This window comes from Wyeomyia smithii, chromosome 1 (genome assembly GCF_029784165.1).
Source record: "Wyeomyia smithii strain HCP4-BCI-WySm-NY-G18 chromosome 1, ASM2978416v1, whole genome shotgun sequence".
NCBI classification, from domain to species: Eukaryota; Metazoa; Arthropoda; class Insecta; order Diptera; family Culicidae; genus Wyeomyia; species Wyeomyia smithii.
The window spans coordinates 124448313-124465973 of record NC_073694.1 but is presented as its reverse complement, the minus strand read 5'-3'; the positions used below and the strand labels follow the sequence as shown (position 1 = coordinate 124465973).

At 41.4% G+C, this 17661-nt stretch overlaps 1 protein-coding gene across 4 annotated transcripts in view; it reads right to left on the bottom strand.

The window, feature by feature from the left end:
- LOC129720275 (cell growth regulator with RING finger domain protein 1-like) overlaps positions 1–14810 on the bottom strand; it is a 197203-nt gene extending 182393 nt beyond the window's left edge. For all 4 annotated transcript variants that reach the window (XR_008727246.1, XM_055671737.1, XM_055671734.1 and 1 more), the window contains exons 1-2: positions 14548–14810; positions 14349–14492 (exon numbers count right to left, since the gene is read on the bottom strand). Coding sequence is in view for 3 of the 4 variants with exons in the window: in XM_055671737.1 (XP_055527712.1) it covers positions 14349–14458 (110 nt within the window). In the remaining variant the exon portion in view is untranslated. The remainder of the gene's footprint in view (positions 1–14348; positions 14493–14547) is intronic.
- Between the last annotated feature and the right edge of the window lie 2851 nt (positions 14811–17661).

The following is a 17661-nucleotide window of genomic DNA, read 5'->3' as shown; positions in this document are numbered from 1 at the left end:
AATTCTTGTCTGATGAAGATGAACTACAACTATTTTTTACTGCCTCCATTCTATTGAAGTCGTTCTTCATTTTTGAAATGTCGATACGGATTGAAAGTTTCCACACGCTAAAACAGAATGTCATTACTCGTTAAATAAGTTAGTTTAAATTATACAAAAATGATTTCTATCATAACAAATTCCAATCCGAATACATCAACACGTTGGCCAAATGTGAAACGTGTTTCAAAATTCAACGCGGGCCGCGAGAAAAGAAGCCGAGGGCCGGATGTGGCCCGCAGGCCGTACGTTGGACAGCCCTGATATAAAGCTAAAACTTTCAAAAAAATAGCAGAAACCATCGGCTGCTCATAAAGCATAGTTAAAAAACCAGTGAAATATCAGGAGAAATCAGAAACACGAGTATAGAAAGGAAAACTTGTTCTGGGAATGTCCGTCGAGTACTGAAATTCGTAAAGAAGATGCATTCCTCACATTTACAGCCATCAAAACGGAACTTGAATTGAAGGTGACAGCTAAAACCACCCGGAACCGTCTAATTGATTGTAAATACCATGCTCGTAATATCAGAAAAACTTTGCGGTGCGCATTATTCATGAGCCATTCTGGCATCCCTGATTCTCAGTCGCCGCAGTGAGAAATGAGCGCGAGAGAACTACCGTTAGTCTTGTCCGAACACGTTCAGGTTTTCTATTATTCCATTCTTGTAATCGACGCAAACCAGACGCCATAATAAAGTAGTTTTGTTAAGTTAGATATTAGACCATCCGGTGTTTTATTTCGCGCACCTTACTGGTGACCCCGACGTCTTACGGAGCCTACTCACATCAGTCAGAGGATGTCGAACGACCAAGACTTAAAGGACGAAATCGACCGCTTACAGGCGGAGCTAACAGCAGCGCGAGCCGCGAGAGATAATGCGGCAGGACAAATCAACATCCCCAACGTAGTGAACAAAATCGGCCCCTTTTGGAAACGCGATCCGACACTTTGGTTCGCCCAGCTTGAAGCACAATTTATGCTCGCCGGAATTAACCATGATGAAACCCGCTATTATCATGTTTTAGCAGCCATTGATTCCGAAATCCTCGCATGTTGTCCAGACATAATCCGTGACCCTCCTGCACAGGAACGTTACGCAGCAATCAAAAAAAGAATCATCGTAGAGTACAGCTCCAGTGAACAGAATCGTATCCAACAACTTCTGAGAGGATGTGAACTAGGAGACCGCAAACCTTCGCAGCTGCTACGCGAAATGAAGGATTTAGCCAGAGATGTCATTACCGATGAAAAAATCATCAAATCGCTATGGATGCAGCAGCTACCCGAAACCACTCAAGTCGTCCTCAAAGTGTCAGAAGCCACTGTACAGTTGCCGCAGCTTGCCGAGCAAGCTGATAAACTCAATGACATTACTAAAACACGGACATGGTCAACGGCTGCAGTTGCCACAGACGGGGAGAAAGACTTCGATTTGGCAGAGCTACGTGCACAAATTGCCGAGCTCTCAAACGAGCTGGCTGAATTCCGTCAAGGACGCAATAGATCCCGCGACAGAAGCTCTAGCAGACAGCGGAATACTCGAAATAACTCTCGTGAACATCACCCATTCTGCTACTACCATAGAACATTCGGCGCTTATGCGAGAAACTGTCGAAAACCATGTCAATTTAGATCAAAAAACTAATACAGCTGCAATCAGCGACGGGTGAAAGCAGCGAATTAAATCAATCCCGTCTAATCATTCTTGATCCGGCCACCAACTACAAATTTTTAGTCGACACCGGTGCAGACCTGTCGGTTCTGCCATGCTCGCCGAGACACGAACGAAAGCCAACTTCAGGAATGAATTTGTACGCAGCCAACGGTTCCCGTATCGCAACTTTTGGCACAGAAACATATAAACCAACTTTCGGTCTGCGCAGGAACTTTCCATGGCGGTTTATTATAGCAAACGTAACTTCGCCGATTTTAGGTGCAGATTTTCTGAAACACTTTAAATTGATGGTAGACCTACGAGGTAAGTGCTTGATAAAAGGACCAACATAAAAGCATACGGCCACCTAAACACAGTTGCAGTAGGATTATTTGGTTTGAAAACCTTTTCCCACCAGAGCGATTATGGAAATTTGCTCAGCGAATTTTCAGATGTCACTAAGCCGCGCCTCCCCAACCAAGAAGTTAAACACAATGTTAAACATACCATAAAAATCGAGGGCCCTCCATGCCACTCCAAATTCCGCAGACTGCCGCCGCATAAGCTCGAAGCGCTACGTAAGGAACTAAAACTTTTCTTAGAGCTCGGTTATATACGTCCATCGAAAAGTCCATACTCAAGTCCGGTGCATCTGGCTACAAAAACGTTACATAATGGTGAGGTTAAATACAGACTCGTAGGCGATTACAAAAATCTTAACGAATCTACCATTGGAGACCGCTATCCCTTACCACACATTTACGATATTTGCCAAGCACTGCGAGGAAAAACTATATTCTCAGTGCTCGACCTCGAACGCGCATATTATCAAATTCCCATGCACGAGATGGATGTCGAAAAAACTGCCATCGTCACGCCACTGGGCCTATACGAATTTCTTGTAATGCCTCCCGGACTGAAGAACTCTGGCCAAACATTTCAAAGATTTATAAACAATCTTTTTTTCGATCTCCCCTTTGTAGTTGGCTACCTAGATGACCTGCTTATAGCTTCATCATCGGCGAAGGAGCATCGAGAACATCTACGATTAGTCTTCAAAAGACTGAAGAAAAACGGTCTACAAATCAATCCTGATAAATACCAACTAGGAAAGGAAAAGGTGCGCTTTGTGGGGCAGTTAATCACTACCGATGGTTGCAAAACAGGTCCGGAAAAGGTAGCAGCAATTGCGGAGTACCCGAAACCTGATACAGTGCAGAATTTGAGGCGCTTTCTAGCCCTAGTAAATTACTATCGTCGATTTCTTCCTCATGCCGCCGAAATTCAGCTACCCCTACGTAAACTGATACCGTCGAACAAAAAGAACGACAAAACACTTATTGTGTGGACCGCCGAGGCAGAAACCGCCTTCAAGAAATGCAAGCAGTTTCTGATAGAAGCCACAGCTTAAGATTATCACGACTCGAATTCCCAGTTGTCATTGTCAGTCGACGCGTCAGATATAGCTGCTGGAGCTGTATTGCAGCAACTATCAAACGGTGCCTGGAAGCCATTGGGCTACTTTTCCGTCAAATTTAGTGATCGCGAACAACGATATTCAACTTACGATAGGGAGCTACTTGCCATGTACCTTGGCGTTAAGCACTTCAGAAATGTAATCGAAGGACGAAAGGTATTCATTTTCACGGACCATAAGCCGCTCACGTTCGCATTCAAACAAGATGCGAACAAACCCACAGCAAGACAGCAACGGTTGTTGAGCTATGTCAGCGAGTACACAACGGATATATTCCACATCTCTGGCGCGCAAAACTTTCCTGCAGATATCCTGTCGAGATTGGAAACGATTTCCTTACCATCTACGATAAACCACAGTGACTTTGCCAGACAGCGGGAATACGACGAGCAGTTGCAAACCTGGCAGAAAAACAACCCCGATGTAAAAAAAATGAAATGCACTGCATTCGACATAGAGCTGTTTTGCCAACAGCAAGGCGAAAAGACTCGCGTTTGTGTTCCCCGTCAATATCAGAAAATCATATTCGAACAAATTCACCGAATGGCACACTCCGGTACCAAAGCCACACAAGCCCAAATTTTGCAGAGCTACGTTTGGCCAGGGGTAAAAAAGGATGTATCAAACTGGGTACGTGCTTGCATCGAGTGTCAGAAAAACAAAGTTACTAATTCTTGCTCAACTTCCGAGCCGAGCAGACGTGTTTTCGCTAAGCTGTTAAGGAAGTCGATCTAAAGCTAGTTTTCTTTTCGCCGCGATTGTTCATTGCCGAGCCACTGTGTGCTTCTGCGTACTGCGACTCTGCGAAGTTGCGCCGCGAGAACACTTCTCGCATAGATTATGCGGCATTGCCAAAGAAACTAGATTATGTAAAAGTGCAAAGCTTCGTAAAAACTGTACTGGGGTTAAAGCCGGGTGAAGTGACGAAAATCCAGTGTAGTCGTACTCTCGGATGTGCCTTCGTGAAGGTGGTCAACCTGGCGCTGGCACAGAAAGTGTGCGAAGAAAACGATGGGAAACACCAAGTGACAGTGGAAGATGGAAAGAAGATCCCGCTACGCATAACGATGGAGGACGGGTCAGTGGAGGTGAAGTTGTTCGATTTGTCTGAGGCCGTATAGGACGAAGCCATCACGGACTACCTAACCGCATACGGTGACGTTATTTCTGTTCGTGAGCAGATGTGCGGCGCCGACTCGCAGTTCGAATTTCCAGGAATCTCGACTGGGGTACGGATTGCGAAAATGATAGTGAAACGCAATATTGAGTCGTGGGTTTTCGTTGATGGGGAGTGGACTTATCTGTCCTACTTCGGCCAACGTCAAACATGCCGTCACTGCAGGGAGTTTGTCCATATCGGCGCGTCCTGCGTTCAAATTAGAAAACTGTTGGTGCAGAAATCGTATGCCGATGCGACGAAGCAGCCAACAGCCAAACCAGCACCAAGGCTGCAAGGTACAAAACCAGTGCTGCCGAGTTCAACTTCGTCGCATGCGAGTCGCTCTCCAGCGAAGAAGAAGAAGGAATTGCAGCAACAACAACACTCAGCACGTACGCTCGACACGCAATCGCAGAAACATTTTCCCTCGCTTCCTGCCCCAATAATCCCCATATTAGGATCGAGTCAACCACCGAATACCAGGTCGTTGCGCTCTACCTCCGGTCAACAACCTCTCACCAGCTGTGAAATGTACAGCAGACAGGCTGGCGCCAAATCAGATGGTAACGAGACAGATGCCTCATCAGCATCGGCAAACAGCAAGACAGGGAGAAAACGTAAAAACTTAAAGCGACGAGACGATATCGACGACAAAGATGACGTCGATGGCAAAAACAACAGCGACAACGGCGGTGACGAAGAGCAGAAGCTGAGCTTATAAAAATGGATCAGTTTACTAGCTATAACGTTGCCACCATCAACACAAACGCAATTTCCAACGACACAAAACTCAACGCGCTCCGCACGTTTTGCAGGACGATGGAACTGGACATCGTCTTTCTTCAAGAAGTGGAATCAGAGCAGCTCCTCATCCCTGGGTACAACGTCATCGCAAACGTTGACCAGTCAAGGAGAGGGATAGCAATAGCTTTAAAAGAGTATATCCGTTTTTCCCATGTCAAAAAGAGCCTAGATGGCCGAATAATCGCTCTTCGGATTGGTAACACAACGTTTGCTAACGTCTACGCACCATCGGGCTCAGCAATGCGCGCCGAACGCGAACGTTTTTTCAACGATAGGATTGCCCACTATCTCCGTCACAATACCGACCACATACTTCTCGCTGGTCAGTGCGTCTTGAACTGTCCTACAGATCAGACGTTTTTTCGGTTGCTTGTGGACTGGTCTTTGACTGCCTATAGCTTCAAAGTTTGTGTTTTGTCAGTGTGTCTTTTAAAGACTACCTGAAAGTTATTTCCCATCAGTCTTTCTCAAGACTACCTACTTTTGAATTTAACATTTGTTTTAACTTTTTTCGTATCACCTGAAATGGCTGGACGGAAAAAGAAACCTCGCATCGCTGCGGGGAGGAAAAGAGAGGCATCTCTTTCTGACACATCGAGTGTCTGTAGTGACAATCCTTTTGATATTTTGCCTGAGCAAGAAGCTGGTGAAATGGAAGTTATTAATAATGAAACTATACAAAATATAAAATCTTTAAAAAAGGAGAAAGTTCCACCTATTGTGGTAACTATTTCTTCTGAATTTAATATATTCAAAAAGGAACTTTCAACGTTTGTTTCTGACGTTAAAGTTACCTATCAGATTGGCCGTAGAGGTGAATGCCGCTTATTAGCCGACTCAGTAAAGGGTCGTGATCGTCTTGTTCAGTATTTAACTGACAAGATGTACAAATTTTTTACATACGACACCAAGAACGCCAAGCCGTTCAAGGTTGTCTTGAAAGGTCTCACCAACGATCAAACTGTTGATGAGATCAAACTTACTTTAACAGAATTACTTGGCATAGCCCCTGCCCAAGTAATTCTAATGAAACAAAAATCACGAGGCGAAAACAGTCAGAGAACTGGAATTTCCCTTGTTAATTATTTAATTCATTTTAACCGCAATGAGGTTAAGAACTTAAATTTTTTGAAAAGGCACATGCTTTGTATAATGTGCGTGTAAAGTGGGAAATTTATAGGAAGTATGGCGGAGGTGAAAAGCATATCACCCAATGCCGTACTTGCCAACGTGCCATGGTTCCAAATTCTGTAACATGGACCAAAAATGTCTTAATTGTGGAGACTCTTCTCACAAAAAGGACACATGTCCTGTGAAAGAGAGTAAAAATTTTCGCTGTGCGAATTGTAACGGCAACCATATGTCAAATTTTTATCAATGCCCAGTCCGTTTAGCAATTGTTAAGGCAAGGCAAGGTAAACAAAATTCAAAACAAAATTCTCCAAGCGTACCAGTGACGCATAGTTTACCTACTCCTTTGCATACCCGTTTAACATATGCACAGGTTACAGGTAGTTCGAACATTTTACCGCCTAATGTTGGTAGTTCGAAAATGACCGCTAATATGGGTAAGAAAAACACGCTAGAAAATAATTGTACACCTATTACCCCAGCTAATATTGCTACCGAAAATATTTTTTCTAAAGTCAACTGCCTGGGGCCTATTACGGCAGGTAAACTTTCTTTCTTGCTACAGGCAATGTTCGATCTTATGAACGCCGGCAAAATCAATGTTTGAAGCCATTCAAATAGGCACAAATTTTACTATTAAAATTGTTTCTAATTTAAAATTTAGCAATGATTTTAAATAAAACAATTAAAATATTAAATTGGAATGCTCGCTCATTGAAGGCTAATGAGAATGAGCTTTTTAATTTTTTAACAGTAAATAATGTGCATATTGCAATTATTACTGAAACATTTTTGAAATCTAACATAAAATTAAAATATGATCCCAATTACGTGGTTCATAGATATGATAGGATTCAGGGTTCCGGCGGTGGAGTTGCAATTGTTATTCATCGCCGAATCAAACATCGTGCTCTTCCCCATCTTGAGACGAAAGTTATTGAAACTTTGGGAATTGAAGTTCAAACTGAACTTGGGATTTTATTCATTGCCGCAGCATATTTACCATTTCAATGCACACGCGAGCTCAAAAATTATTTTAAAGGTGATTTACAAAAACTCACCAGAAATCGTTCGAAATTTTTCATAATCGGCGTTTTAACGCTAAACATCGTTCATGGAATAATTCTCAAAGTAATTCCAATGGCAACATTTTATTCAATGATTGTTCTTCAGGATACTATTCTATTTTGTCTCCGAATAGTCCTACATGCTTTTCTTCTGTAAGAAACCCATCAACAATTGATTTGGTGCTAACAGATCAAAGTCATGTATGTAGTGATTTGATCACACATGCTGACTTTGATTCTGACCATCTTCCAATAACTTTTTCTTTATCACATGAATCAGTTTTAAACCCTATGAGCTCTGTTTTTAATTATAACAAAGCTAATTGGGAAAGATACAAAAATTATATTGAGAGAAATTTCAATAATGAGCTTGATTTGCAAAACGAAGTGAATATTGATTCCGCTTTGGAAGCATTAAAATGTGCAATTGTTGATGCCAGGAATTATTCTGTTCCAAAGGCTCAAGTGAAATTTGATTCACCAATAATTGACGAAAATCTTCAACTTCTAATTCGTTTGAAAAATGTCCGCAGACGTCAATATCAACGTTCTCGTGACCCTGTTTTTAAAACTATTTATAAAGATTTACAGAAAGAGATTAAACATACATTTACTCTTCTGAGAAATCAAAATTTTGAGACTAAAGTTGAAAAATTGAAACCATATTCAAAACCTTTTTGGAAGCTGTCGAAGATTCTTAAGAAACCTTCAAAGCCTATTCCAGTTTTAAAAGATGGTGAACGTTTTCTTGTATCCAATGAACAAAAGGCTCAAAGACTTGCTCAGCAGTTTGAGAGTGTTCATAACTCAAATTTGAATTTTGTCAGTCCAATTGAAAATGAAGTCACACGTCAATTTGATTTAATTTCTTCCCAGAATTTTTTACCTACAGAAATAATTGAAACTAACTTGAATGAGATTAAATCAATTATTAAAAATTTCAAAAATATGAGAGCACCTGGTGACGATGGAATCTTTAATATACTAAACAAACATCTCCCTGAGAGCACAATGGAATTTTTAGTAAAAATTTTCAATTGCTGCTTCAAAATTGCATATTTTCCCAAATTATGGAAAAATGCAAAAATTACTCCAATTTTAAAACCGGATAAGAACCCAGCAGAAGTTTCAAGTTATCGACCAATCAGTTTGCTTTCTTCAATAAGTAAACTGTTTGAGAGAATTATTCTTAACAGAATGATGTCACACATCAACGAAAATTCAATTTTTGCAAATGAACAGTTTGGATTTCGCCATGGGCATTCCACAACTCATCAATTGCTCCGAGTTACTAATATGATACGAGCTAACAAATCTGAAGGTTATTCCACTGGAGCTGCTCTTTTAGATATAGAAAAAGCATTCGACAGTGTTTGGCATAAAGGTTTGATTGCGAAATTGCAAACTTTTAATTTTCCAATTTTCCTAATCAAAATTTTAAAAAATTATCTTACTGACCGAACTCTGCAGGTTGTCTATCAGAATTCCAAATCTGATAGATTTCCTGTCAGAGCAGGTGTACCTCAAGGTTCAGTCTTGGGTCCAATCCTGTACAACATATTCACTTCAGATCTTCCTGATTTGCCTCCAGGATGCACAAAGTCATTGTTCTGCGATGACACAAGCATTTCCGTAAAAGGAAAAAGTCTTCGTGTCATATGCAGTCGATTGCAAAAAAGTTTAGATATTTTTTCTTCCTAATGGCAAAAGTGGAAAATCTCTCCCAATGCTTCTAAAACTCAAATGATAATTTTTCCGCATAAGCCTAGGGCTTCTTTCCTCAAGCCAAACAATAATCACGTTGTCAAGATGAATGGGGTTATTTTAAGTTGGTCCGACAAGGTTAAGTACTTGGGACTAATTTATGATAAAAAACTTATTTTCAAAGAGCACATTGAGAGTATACAAGCCAAGTGCATCAAATATACGAGATGTTTATATCCTCTCATTAACAGGAATTCTAAACTTTGTTTAAAGAACAAACTTTTGATTTACAAACAAATTTTTAGACCAGCAATGCTTTATGCTGTACCGATCTGGTCAAGTTGCTATTCAACAAGGAAGAAAACGCTCCAAAGGATTCAGAATAAAATTCTGAAAATGATTTTGAAGCGTCCTCCTTGGTTTGGTACACTCGAATTACATAGACTTACTGGTGTTGAACCATTAGAAGCTATGTCAAATAAAATTATTAACAATTTTCGACAAAAATCGTTGCAATCCTCAATTGCTACGATAAGCTCTCTTTATAGCCAATAAGTTAGCAATTAAGTTAGTTGTAAGTTTACTTCCCCTTTTCTGACAAGTAGGTTTAAATCCCTACGAACGATAAGTCCTAATTGCGAAAGCAAACAAATCCTAATAATGAAAATTACAAATTTCTAACAGTGTTGAGAAGTCACCAATTGTGATTGGACACACATACTCATTATTTACTAATATTTATCATAAATACTTAAGCTACTAACAAATCTCCCCCATAAAAAAAAAAAATACTTCTCGCTGGTGATTTTAATTGCGTTGTGCGGCCGTGCGACTCATCGGGCCACAACAATAGCCCTGTCCTGCACTCTACTTTACAGCAGCTACGGTTAAACGATGTTTGGGTGAAGCTGTACCCCAACACAATCGCTCCTACATACATCACACACAACTCCGCCTCTCGACTCGACCGCATGTACGTAAGTGAAAGGGCTCTGCGCGCAGCTACGAAATGCAGCCACGCATGTTTGCTCATTCACGAACCACAAAGCTTTAACCAGTCGAATGTGCCTCCCTAGCCTCGGTCGTGAGCCTGGTCGCGGCTACTGGTCACTGCATCCCCATCTTCTAACGGCAGACAATGTCGCGGAATTCGAAATCTCGTGGCAGTACGTAACCCGACAGAGGAGAAGGTTCCCCAACTGGCTCACCTGGTGGATGTCATGTGCGAAGTCAAAAATCCTATCCTTTTTTCGAGGTAAATCTCGTGAGGCGTACAGTGTTTATTATTATGAATACCAACGCCTATACACGCAGCTACAACATGCATACGATGGATATTTTCAAAATCCAGCGATGCTTGCAACAATAAACCGAATAAAGGCACAGATGCTAGCCCATCAGCGAAGTTTCTCTCAACATTTCATGCGCTTTAACGACACCTATATAGCAGGGGAAAATATCAGCATGTTCCAGCTGGGCGAAAGACGGCGTAAAAAAACACCATCACCGAGCTGATTGGTGAAGACAACGAATCTTTAACCACCTCCTCAGCCATCGAAAACCACCTGCTTAGGTATTTTAGGCAACTATACACAGCGACAGACGAAAACGCAGCAGCGCGGACCTATTTCCAATGCGAGAGAGTCATCCCTGAAAACGACCGAACGAATGAAACGTGCATGGCAGAGATAACAACAGCTGAGATACTGGCAGCTTTATGTACATCGGCGAAAAGGAAAGCAGCGGGAAGCGACGATATACCCGTTGAATTCTACCAACGAACATTTGATGTCATCCATCGAGAGCTAAACCTCGTTTTGAACGAGGCCCTAACTTCGGAAATACCAGCCGATTTTGCTGACGGGGTTATCGTGCTAGTCCGAAAGAGAGGAACGGCGAACACTGCACGAGGATATCGCCCAATCAGTCTCCTGAGCGCGGACTTTAAAATTCTCGGGAGAATATTGAAAGCACGTCTCGAGCTCATGGTAAAAACTCACCGTGTGTTGAGTGACGCACAGAAGTGTGCAAACGACGGGCACTCAATCTTCGAAGCCACTTTTTCTCTGAAAGACCGCATTGCAGAGCTAAAAGCGACGAAGCGAAAAGGGAAGCTGATAAGTTATGTTCTCGATCATGCCTTCGATCGGGTGTCTCATCCTTTCCTCTACGAAACCATGCTGCAGCTGGGAATAAACCCAGCCTTCTTCGGCTTACTAGAACGTCTTGCCGAACAATCTTCCTCTCGGCTGCTAGTGAACGGGCATCTTTCGCAACGTTTCCCCATCGAACGTTCGGTTCGGCAGGGAGACCCGATGTCCATGCTACTATTTGTCATATACCTACACCCTTTCCTCAAGCAGCTGGAGCAACAGGTCGCCCCCGATCTCGTGGTAGCCTATGCAGACGATATATCTGTGGTAGTCACCAGCATGTGTGCGATTGAAACCATCAATGAACTCTTCGACCGCTTCGAGCGAGCTGCCGCAGCCAAACTCAACAGACAAAAAACTGTCGCAATAGACGTCGGGCTGGTTGATGGAAATCTACTGAATGCTCAATGGCTACAAACCGCTGAGACGATTGAAATACTCGGCGTATTTTTCACCAATTTAATTCGGGCAATGGTTAAAATTAACTGGAACGTGCTCGTGTCAAAATTTGCCCAGCATTTGTGGCTGCTTTCGCTGAGGAGCCTGAGCCTTCAGCAGAAAGTAATACTGCTGAATACTTTTGCGACGTCCAAGATTTGGTGTGTGGCATCAATTCTTCCACCGTACTGCGTTCACACGTCAAGAATAATTGCATCCATGGGGTCCTTCTTGTGGCGTGGACTACCGGCGCGCGTCCCAATGGAGCAGCTTGCGCGTGACATAGAATCCGGAGGGTTGAAGCTCCAACTACCTCCGATAAAGTGCAAAGCGCTGCTGTTAAATCGGCACATGCAGGCGAGTGGCTCCCTTCCCTTCTATCAATCCCTACTGAACCAGAACATCCCTCCCCCCACAGACCTCCCATGCCTCAAGTTTATTTCACAGCAAATTCCCCTTCCTCCCCCACTTGTTCGAGCAAATCCCTCGAGTGACCAGATACACCGTCTGTTCCTCGAACGAACTGAAACGCCCCGTGTTGAGCGTAAATATCCAGGTGAAAATAGGAGACGAATATGGACCAACATAGCGAACAAACAGATGTCGTCAAACCTGCGTAGCAACCTCTACCTGTTCGTAAACGAGAAGACGTAGCACAGACGGTTGATGCGAATCATCCAACGAGATGACGGTGAGAACTGTCTTCACTGTAATGCGACGGTTGAATCGCTGGAGCATAAATTCAGTGGCTGCGCTCGTGTAGCACACGCATGGGCGTGGGTGCAACAACAGATATCCTCTATACTTGGTGGGTGGCGGCGACTCTCTTTCGACGATCTAATCCGGCCTGCCTTGGAAAATATACGCCTAATAAAACGTAGACAGATATTGAAACTGTTCATAATATACATCACCTACGTTAATGAAGTTAACGGTAGGATCGATGTTGGCGAGCTTGAGTTTTACATAAGATGTGCATTTGTATAATATGTAAATAATTTTTTTGAAAAAATAAACAATACTTTTTTTACAAAAAAAAAAAGGATACCAAATCAGAGCCAGCAAAAATCGAAATACCGGACGAACGGTTTGATCACGTCCACATAGACATCGTAGGTCTCTTGCCGATTTGTAATGGTATGCGCTACATTCTGACCATGATCGACCGCTTCAGTAGGTGGCCAGAAGCAGTGGCCATCCCCGATATGACTGCAGAAACTGTAGCTAAAGTCTTCGTCGAAGTGTGGATATCAAGATTTGGTACTCCGAGTAAGCTGACATCAGATCAAGGTTGACAGTTTGAATCGCAACTGATGAAAGAGCTGTCTGAGTTGCTGGGATTAAAACGCCTGCACACCACGCCTTACCACCCTCAAGCTAACGGTATGATCGAATGCTGGCATAGACCGCTCAAAACTGCACTAGAATCGTACAAAAAAAAGTTGGACCGAAGCTCTGCCACTAGTCTTGCTAGGTTTGCGAACTGCGCTGCGCAACGGAACATCAGCTTCTGAGATGCTCTATGGCACAACCATCCGCATACCTGGGGCAATGGTCGAAAAACAACCCCTTCGGGGCACAAGCGAAATGTTTGTCGCCAACCTACGAGAAAAACTAGATTCGCTCATACCCCGCCCTGCTTCTAACAATAATACGAAACGACACGTGTATATACCAAAAGATCTCGCAAAATGTACACATATTTTTCTAAGAACAGATAAAGTTAGAGCAGCGTTGGAACCCCCATTTACCGGTCCATATGAAGTAATCTCATGAACCGTTAAGACCTTCACCATCAAAATCAGAAACAGAGTTAAACCAGCATACATAGCCAGGGATCCCGATATCATTTCTCCGTCCGACCGGATCACAGAAAGCGGGCACCACGTACGTTTTCGGATTCAATAGGTATTTTTCTAGCAAGGGGGAGTGATGCGGTGCGCATTATTCATAAGCTATTCTGGCATCCCTGATTCTCCGTCGCCGCAGTGAGAAATGAGCGTGAGAGAACTACCGTTAGTCTTGTCCGAACACGTTCAGGTTTTCTATTATTCCATTCTTGTAATCGACGCAAACCAGACGCCATAATAAAGTAGTTTTGTTAAGTTAGATATTAGACCATCCGATGTTTTATTTCGCGCACCTTAACTCCTTTCGCATGTGGAAGATTTTGTCCGGCGCTCATTAAGATCGATAGTTTTAAAAACGGCCACTCTAATATACAATATATACATAGGCAATGTAAGATCAACGTTACGTTATGACAAAAATTTCTTGAAATTTGTACCAATCGACTCAGTTTCGAAAACAGAGTATCGGTCTGTACGTGTGTCTGTTGCAATGTTGAAACCACTCGATTTTTCCAGCAACCGCAGGGTAACTTTCAGTCTAATAAGTTAATAAATACTTGTTTATTTCATTACAAATCGTTGTGCTGCATAAAAGTTACTTCCTAAAATGTGAAACCAGTGTTACCGAGGAAACAGCCGGGGAAAGGCGTCATGAAACTCGAAAGACGTTTGCCACAATTGAACAGATTTCATTATTAAAAATCAAGAGGCAATCTGTACAGATATCTACAAAACGAAGCCGTTTCCAGTAAACAAAAATTTTTACTGATAGGTTAATCGATATTAGTGATAACTAGTTTGATAACAAAATAAAAAATAACTGCTAAAGCTGGTGGCACAAAATCATGATGAGAGTAAGTTCTACTTACTTGAACAGAACGAAGACCATGGCCCCAACGCAAACCACCAATATACTAATAGGAAATATATCAGATAACTCTGCCGTCAATACTAATAAGTTGAATGTAACCATCGTCATCAAGAATCACTAGCAGTTTACCAATCCACTGTGCCTAAAATTGAAGGTATAATAGATTTCTAGAGATAACAAGTTTGTTTACAGCTTACAGTAATACCGCATCGCAATTTTTTTTTCAAATAGGCAAACTATTACATTGTACGTTCAATGGAGAAACAAACTGTATATACATAAGATTATTTAGTCCTTTAGTTTGGTGACCAAAATGCTCTTAGAATTTTGCGATGTCAGTACACTAAGAACAATTATAAACTGAGCAACACTTCCATTACACACAGGATTGCGGTAAAATCGGTAAAATCGAGCTGAAAAAAACACAAAACTTAAAATATAAACACTATCTACTTCCGTGAATTTACCCACCAAAATATTCACCCACTAAAATTTTATTTTGCCCTCTAGCGGCGAATAGGTGAACTATCAACAGCGCCAGCTACATGTCAAACTACAAAATATTTTAGTGGCTTGGTGGGTGAATTCACGTAACCTTACTAATTTGTGAATCTACCCTCTTAAAACAAACACCAAAAAATTTTTGTGGCTGAATGTTGGTGATAATTTCTTTTATAAATATAATAATCATTAACGACATCGCGCACACGGCTTAAGTCCTAAGTTTATTTTTCCGTGCTAGTTGAGACCCTCATGTATCGACCCCGATTGACTAAATGTGGCGAGTATTACGTTTTACTATGTTAGAGCCTCCCATAGTAACATTCATATTCCCATACATATATATGAGCGGAGAAAAATTCAATAAAAAGTTTTTGCACACGACTCAAGCCAAAAGTGTATTTTTCCGTGCTAGTTGAGACCCTCATGTATCGACCCAGATTGACTGAATGTGGCGAGTATTACGATTTACTATGTTAGAGCATCCCATAGTAACATTCATATTCCCCTACACATATATGAGCGGAAAAAAATTCAATAAAAAGTTTTTGCACACGACTTAAGTCCAAAGTTTGTTTTTCCGTGCTAGTTGAGACCCTCATGTATCGACCCAGATTGACTGAATGTGGCGAGTATTACGTTTTACTATGTTAGAGCCACCCATTAACATTCATATTCCCATACATATATATGAGCGCGAAAAAAATTCAATAAACATTTTTTGCACACGACTTAAGTCCAAAGTTTATTTTTCCGTGCTAGTTGAGACCCTCATGTATCGACCCAGATTGACTGAATGTAGCGAGTATTACGTTTTACTATGTTAGAGCCTCTCATAATAACATTCATATTCCCATACATATATATGAGCGGAAAAAAATTCAATTAAAAAGTTTTTTCACAACGACTTAAGTCCAAAGTTTATTTTTTCGTGCTAGTTGAGACCCTTATGTATCGACCAAGATTGACTAAATGTGGCGAGTATTACGTTTTACTATGTTAGAGCCTCCCATAGTAACATTCATATTCCCATACATATATATGAGCGGAAAAAAAATTCAATAAAAATTTTTTGCTCATGACTTAAGTCAAAAGTGTATTTTTCCGTGCTAGTTGAGACCCTCATGTATCGACCCAGATTGACTGAATGTGGCGAGTATTACGTTCTAGTATTTTAGAGCCTCTCATAGTAACATTCATATTCCCCTACATATATATGAGCGGAAAAAAAATTCAATAAAATTTTTTTGCACACGACTTAAGTCAAAAGTGTATTTTTCCGTGCTAGTTGAGACCCTCATGTATCGACCCAGATTGACTGAATGTGGCGAGTATTACGTTTTACTATGTTAGAGCCTCCCATAGTAACATTCATATTCCCATACATATATATGAGCGGAAAAAAAATTCAATAAAAAGTTTTTGCACACGACTTAAGTCCAAAGTTTATTTTTCCGTGCTAGTTGAGACCCTCATGTATCGACCCAGATTGACTGAATGTGGCGAGTATTACGTTTTACTATGTTAGAGCCTCCCATAGTAACATTCATATTCCCATACATGTATATGAGCGGAAAAAAAATCAATAAAAAGTTTTTGCACACGACTTAAGTCCAAAGTTAATTTTTCCGTGATAGTCGAGACCCTCATGTATCGACCCAGATTGACTGAATGTGGCGAGTATTACGTTTTACTATGTCAGAGCCACTCATTAACATTCATATTCCCATACATATATATGAGCGCGAAAAAAATTCAATAAAAATTTTTTGCACACGACTTAAGTCCAAAGTTTATTTTTCCGTGCTAGTTGAGACCCTCATGTATCGACCCAGTTTGACTGAATGTGGCGAGTATTACGTTTTACTATGTTAGAGCCACCCACACGCAAAAGTTGAAGTCTTGTACAATCATTGTGTCTTCCCGATTCGCACAAATGTTGCACAGAAATCGCACAATAAATGTGTGAAACGCATAACGCAACAGTTGTACTGCGAATACATTGACATAGAATGAAATCAGAATATGTATCATACACCGACACTTTATTTTTCACGTCGAGTGTATTAGTGACTGCACGCGCTTTTTTCTCAAGCGACGAGAGAAATTTCTCTCTCGCTCGTAGAATTTCCATGTATGTGCGACAAGACTAGACACGTCACATACAATTTGTAGGTTGCTCTTTCGCTTATTTTTCGGTTCGGATTGCGACGCGCAAGGCGATATCTCGTTGCTTCACGAAATGAGCGAGACACCCGTGCTGTACATACTTGATACCAGTGTTAGTCTCTCACTCATACTGTCGGTGCGTGCTTGCTGCTATTCAGAGGAATGCATGAAGAAGAAAAAGTATCTCGAAAGCACGTGTGCAAAAGACTTGAAAAGCGTAGCATATGTCTCGTCCTCAAGCAGAAAGAAGGAGAATGGTTTTGCTTCTCGCTCGCTTTGCAATGCTGCTTGATACCAGTTGAAACTGTTTAGGTGTAGTAGTTTGGAGCTGCCAAATACATTTAAGAAACGCTAGAGCATTAATTGCGTTATGCCCAACACGCAATCATTGTACTGGTTCCGAATTACATCAACAATTACGCTAAAAACGCACAATTTTGTACTGGTTTCGCACCATCCAACTTTTGCGTGAAGGTAGATTGCTTTTTCTCTCTGCAAATCAGCACTGCACATCATTGAAAAAATCAAAATTCAAACCACAATAATAAGTTGAACGTTCGGCAAATTTAGTTGGCTATTTTTTCAGGATTGCTTATCGAGTCAATAAAAAACGCTCTCAATTGTTCAATATGTGCGAAATT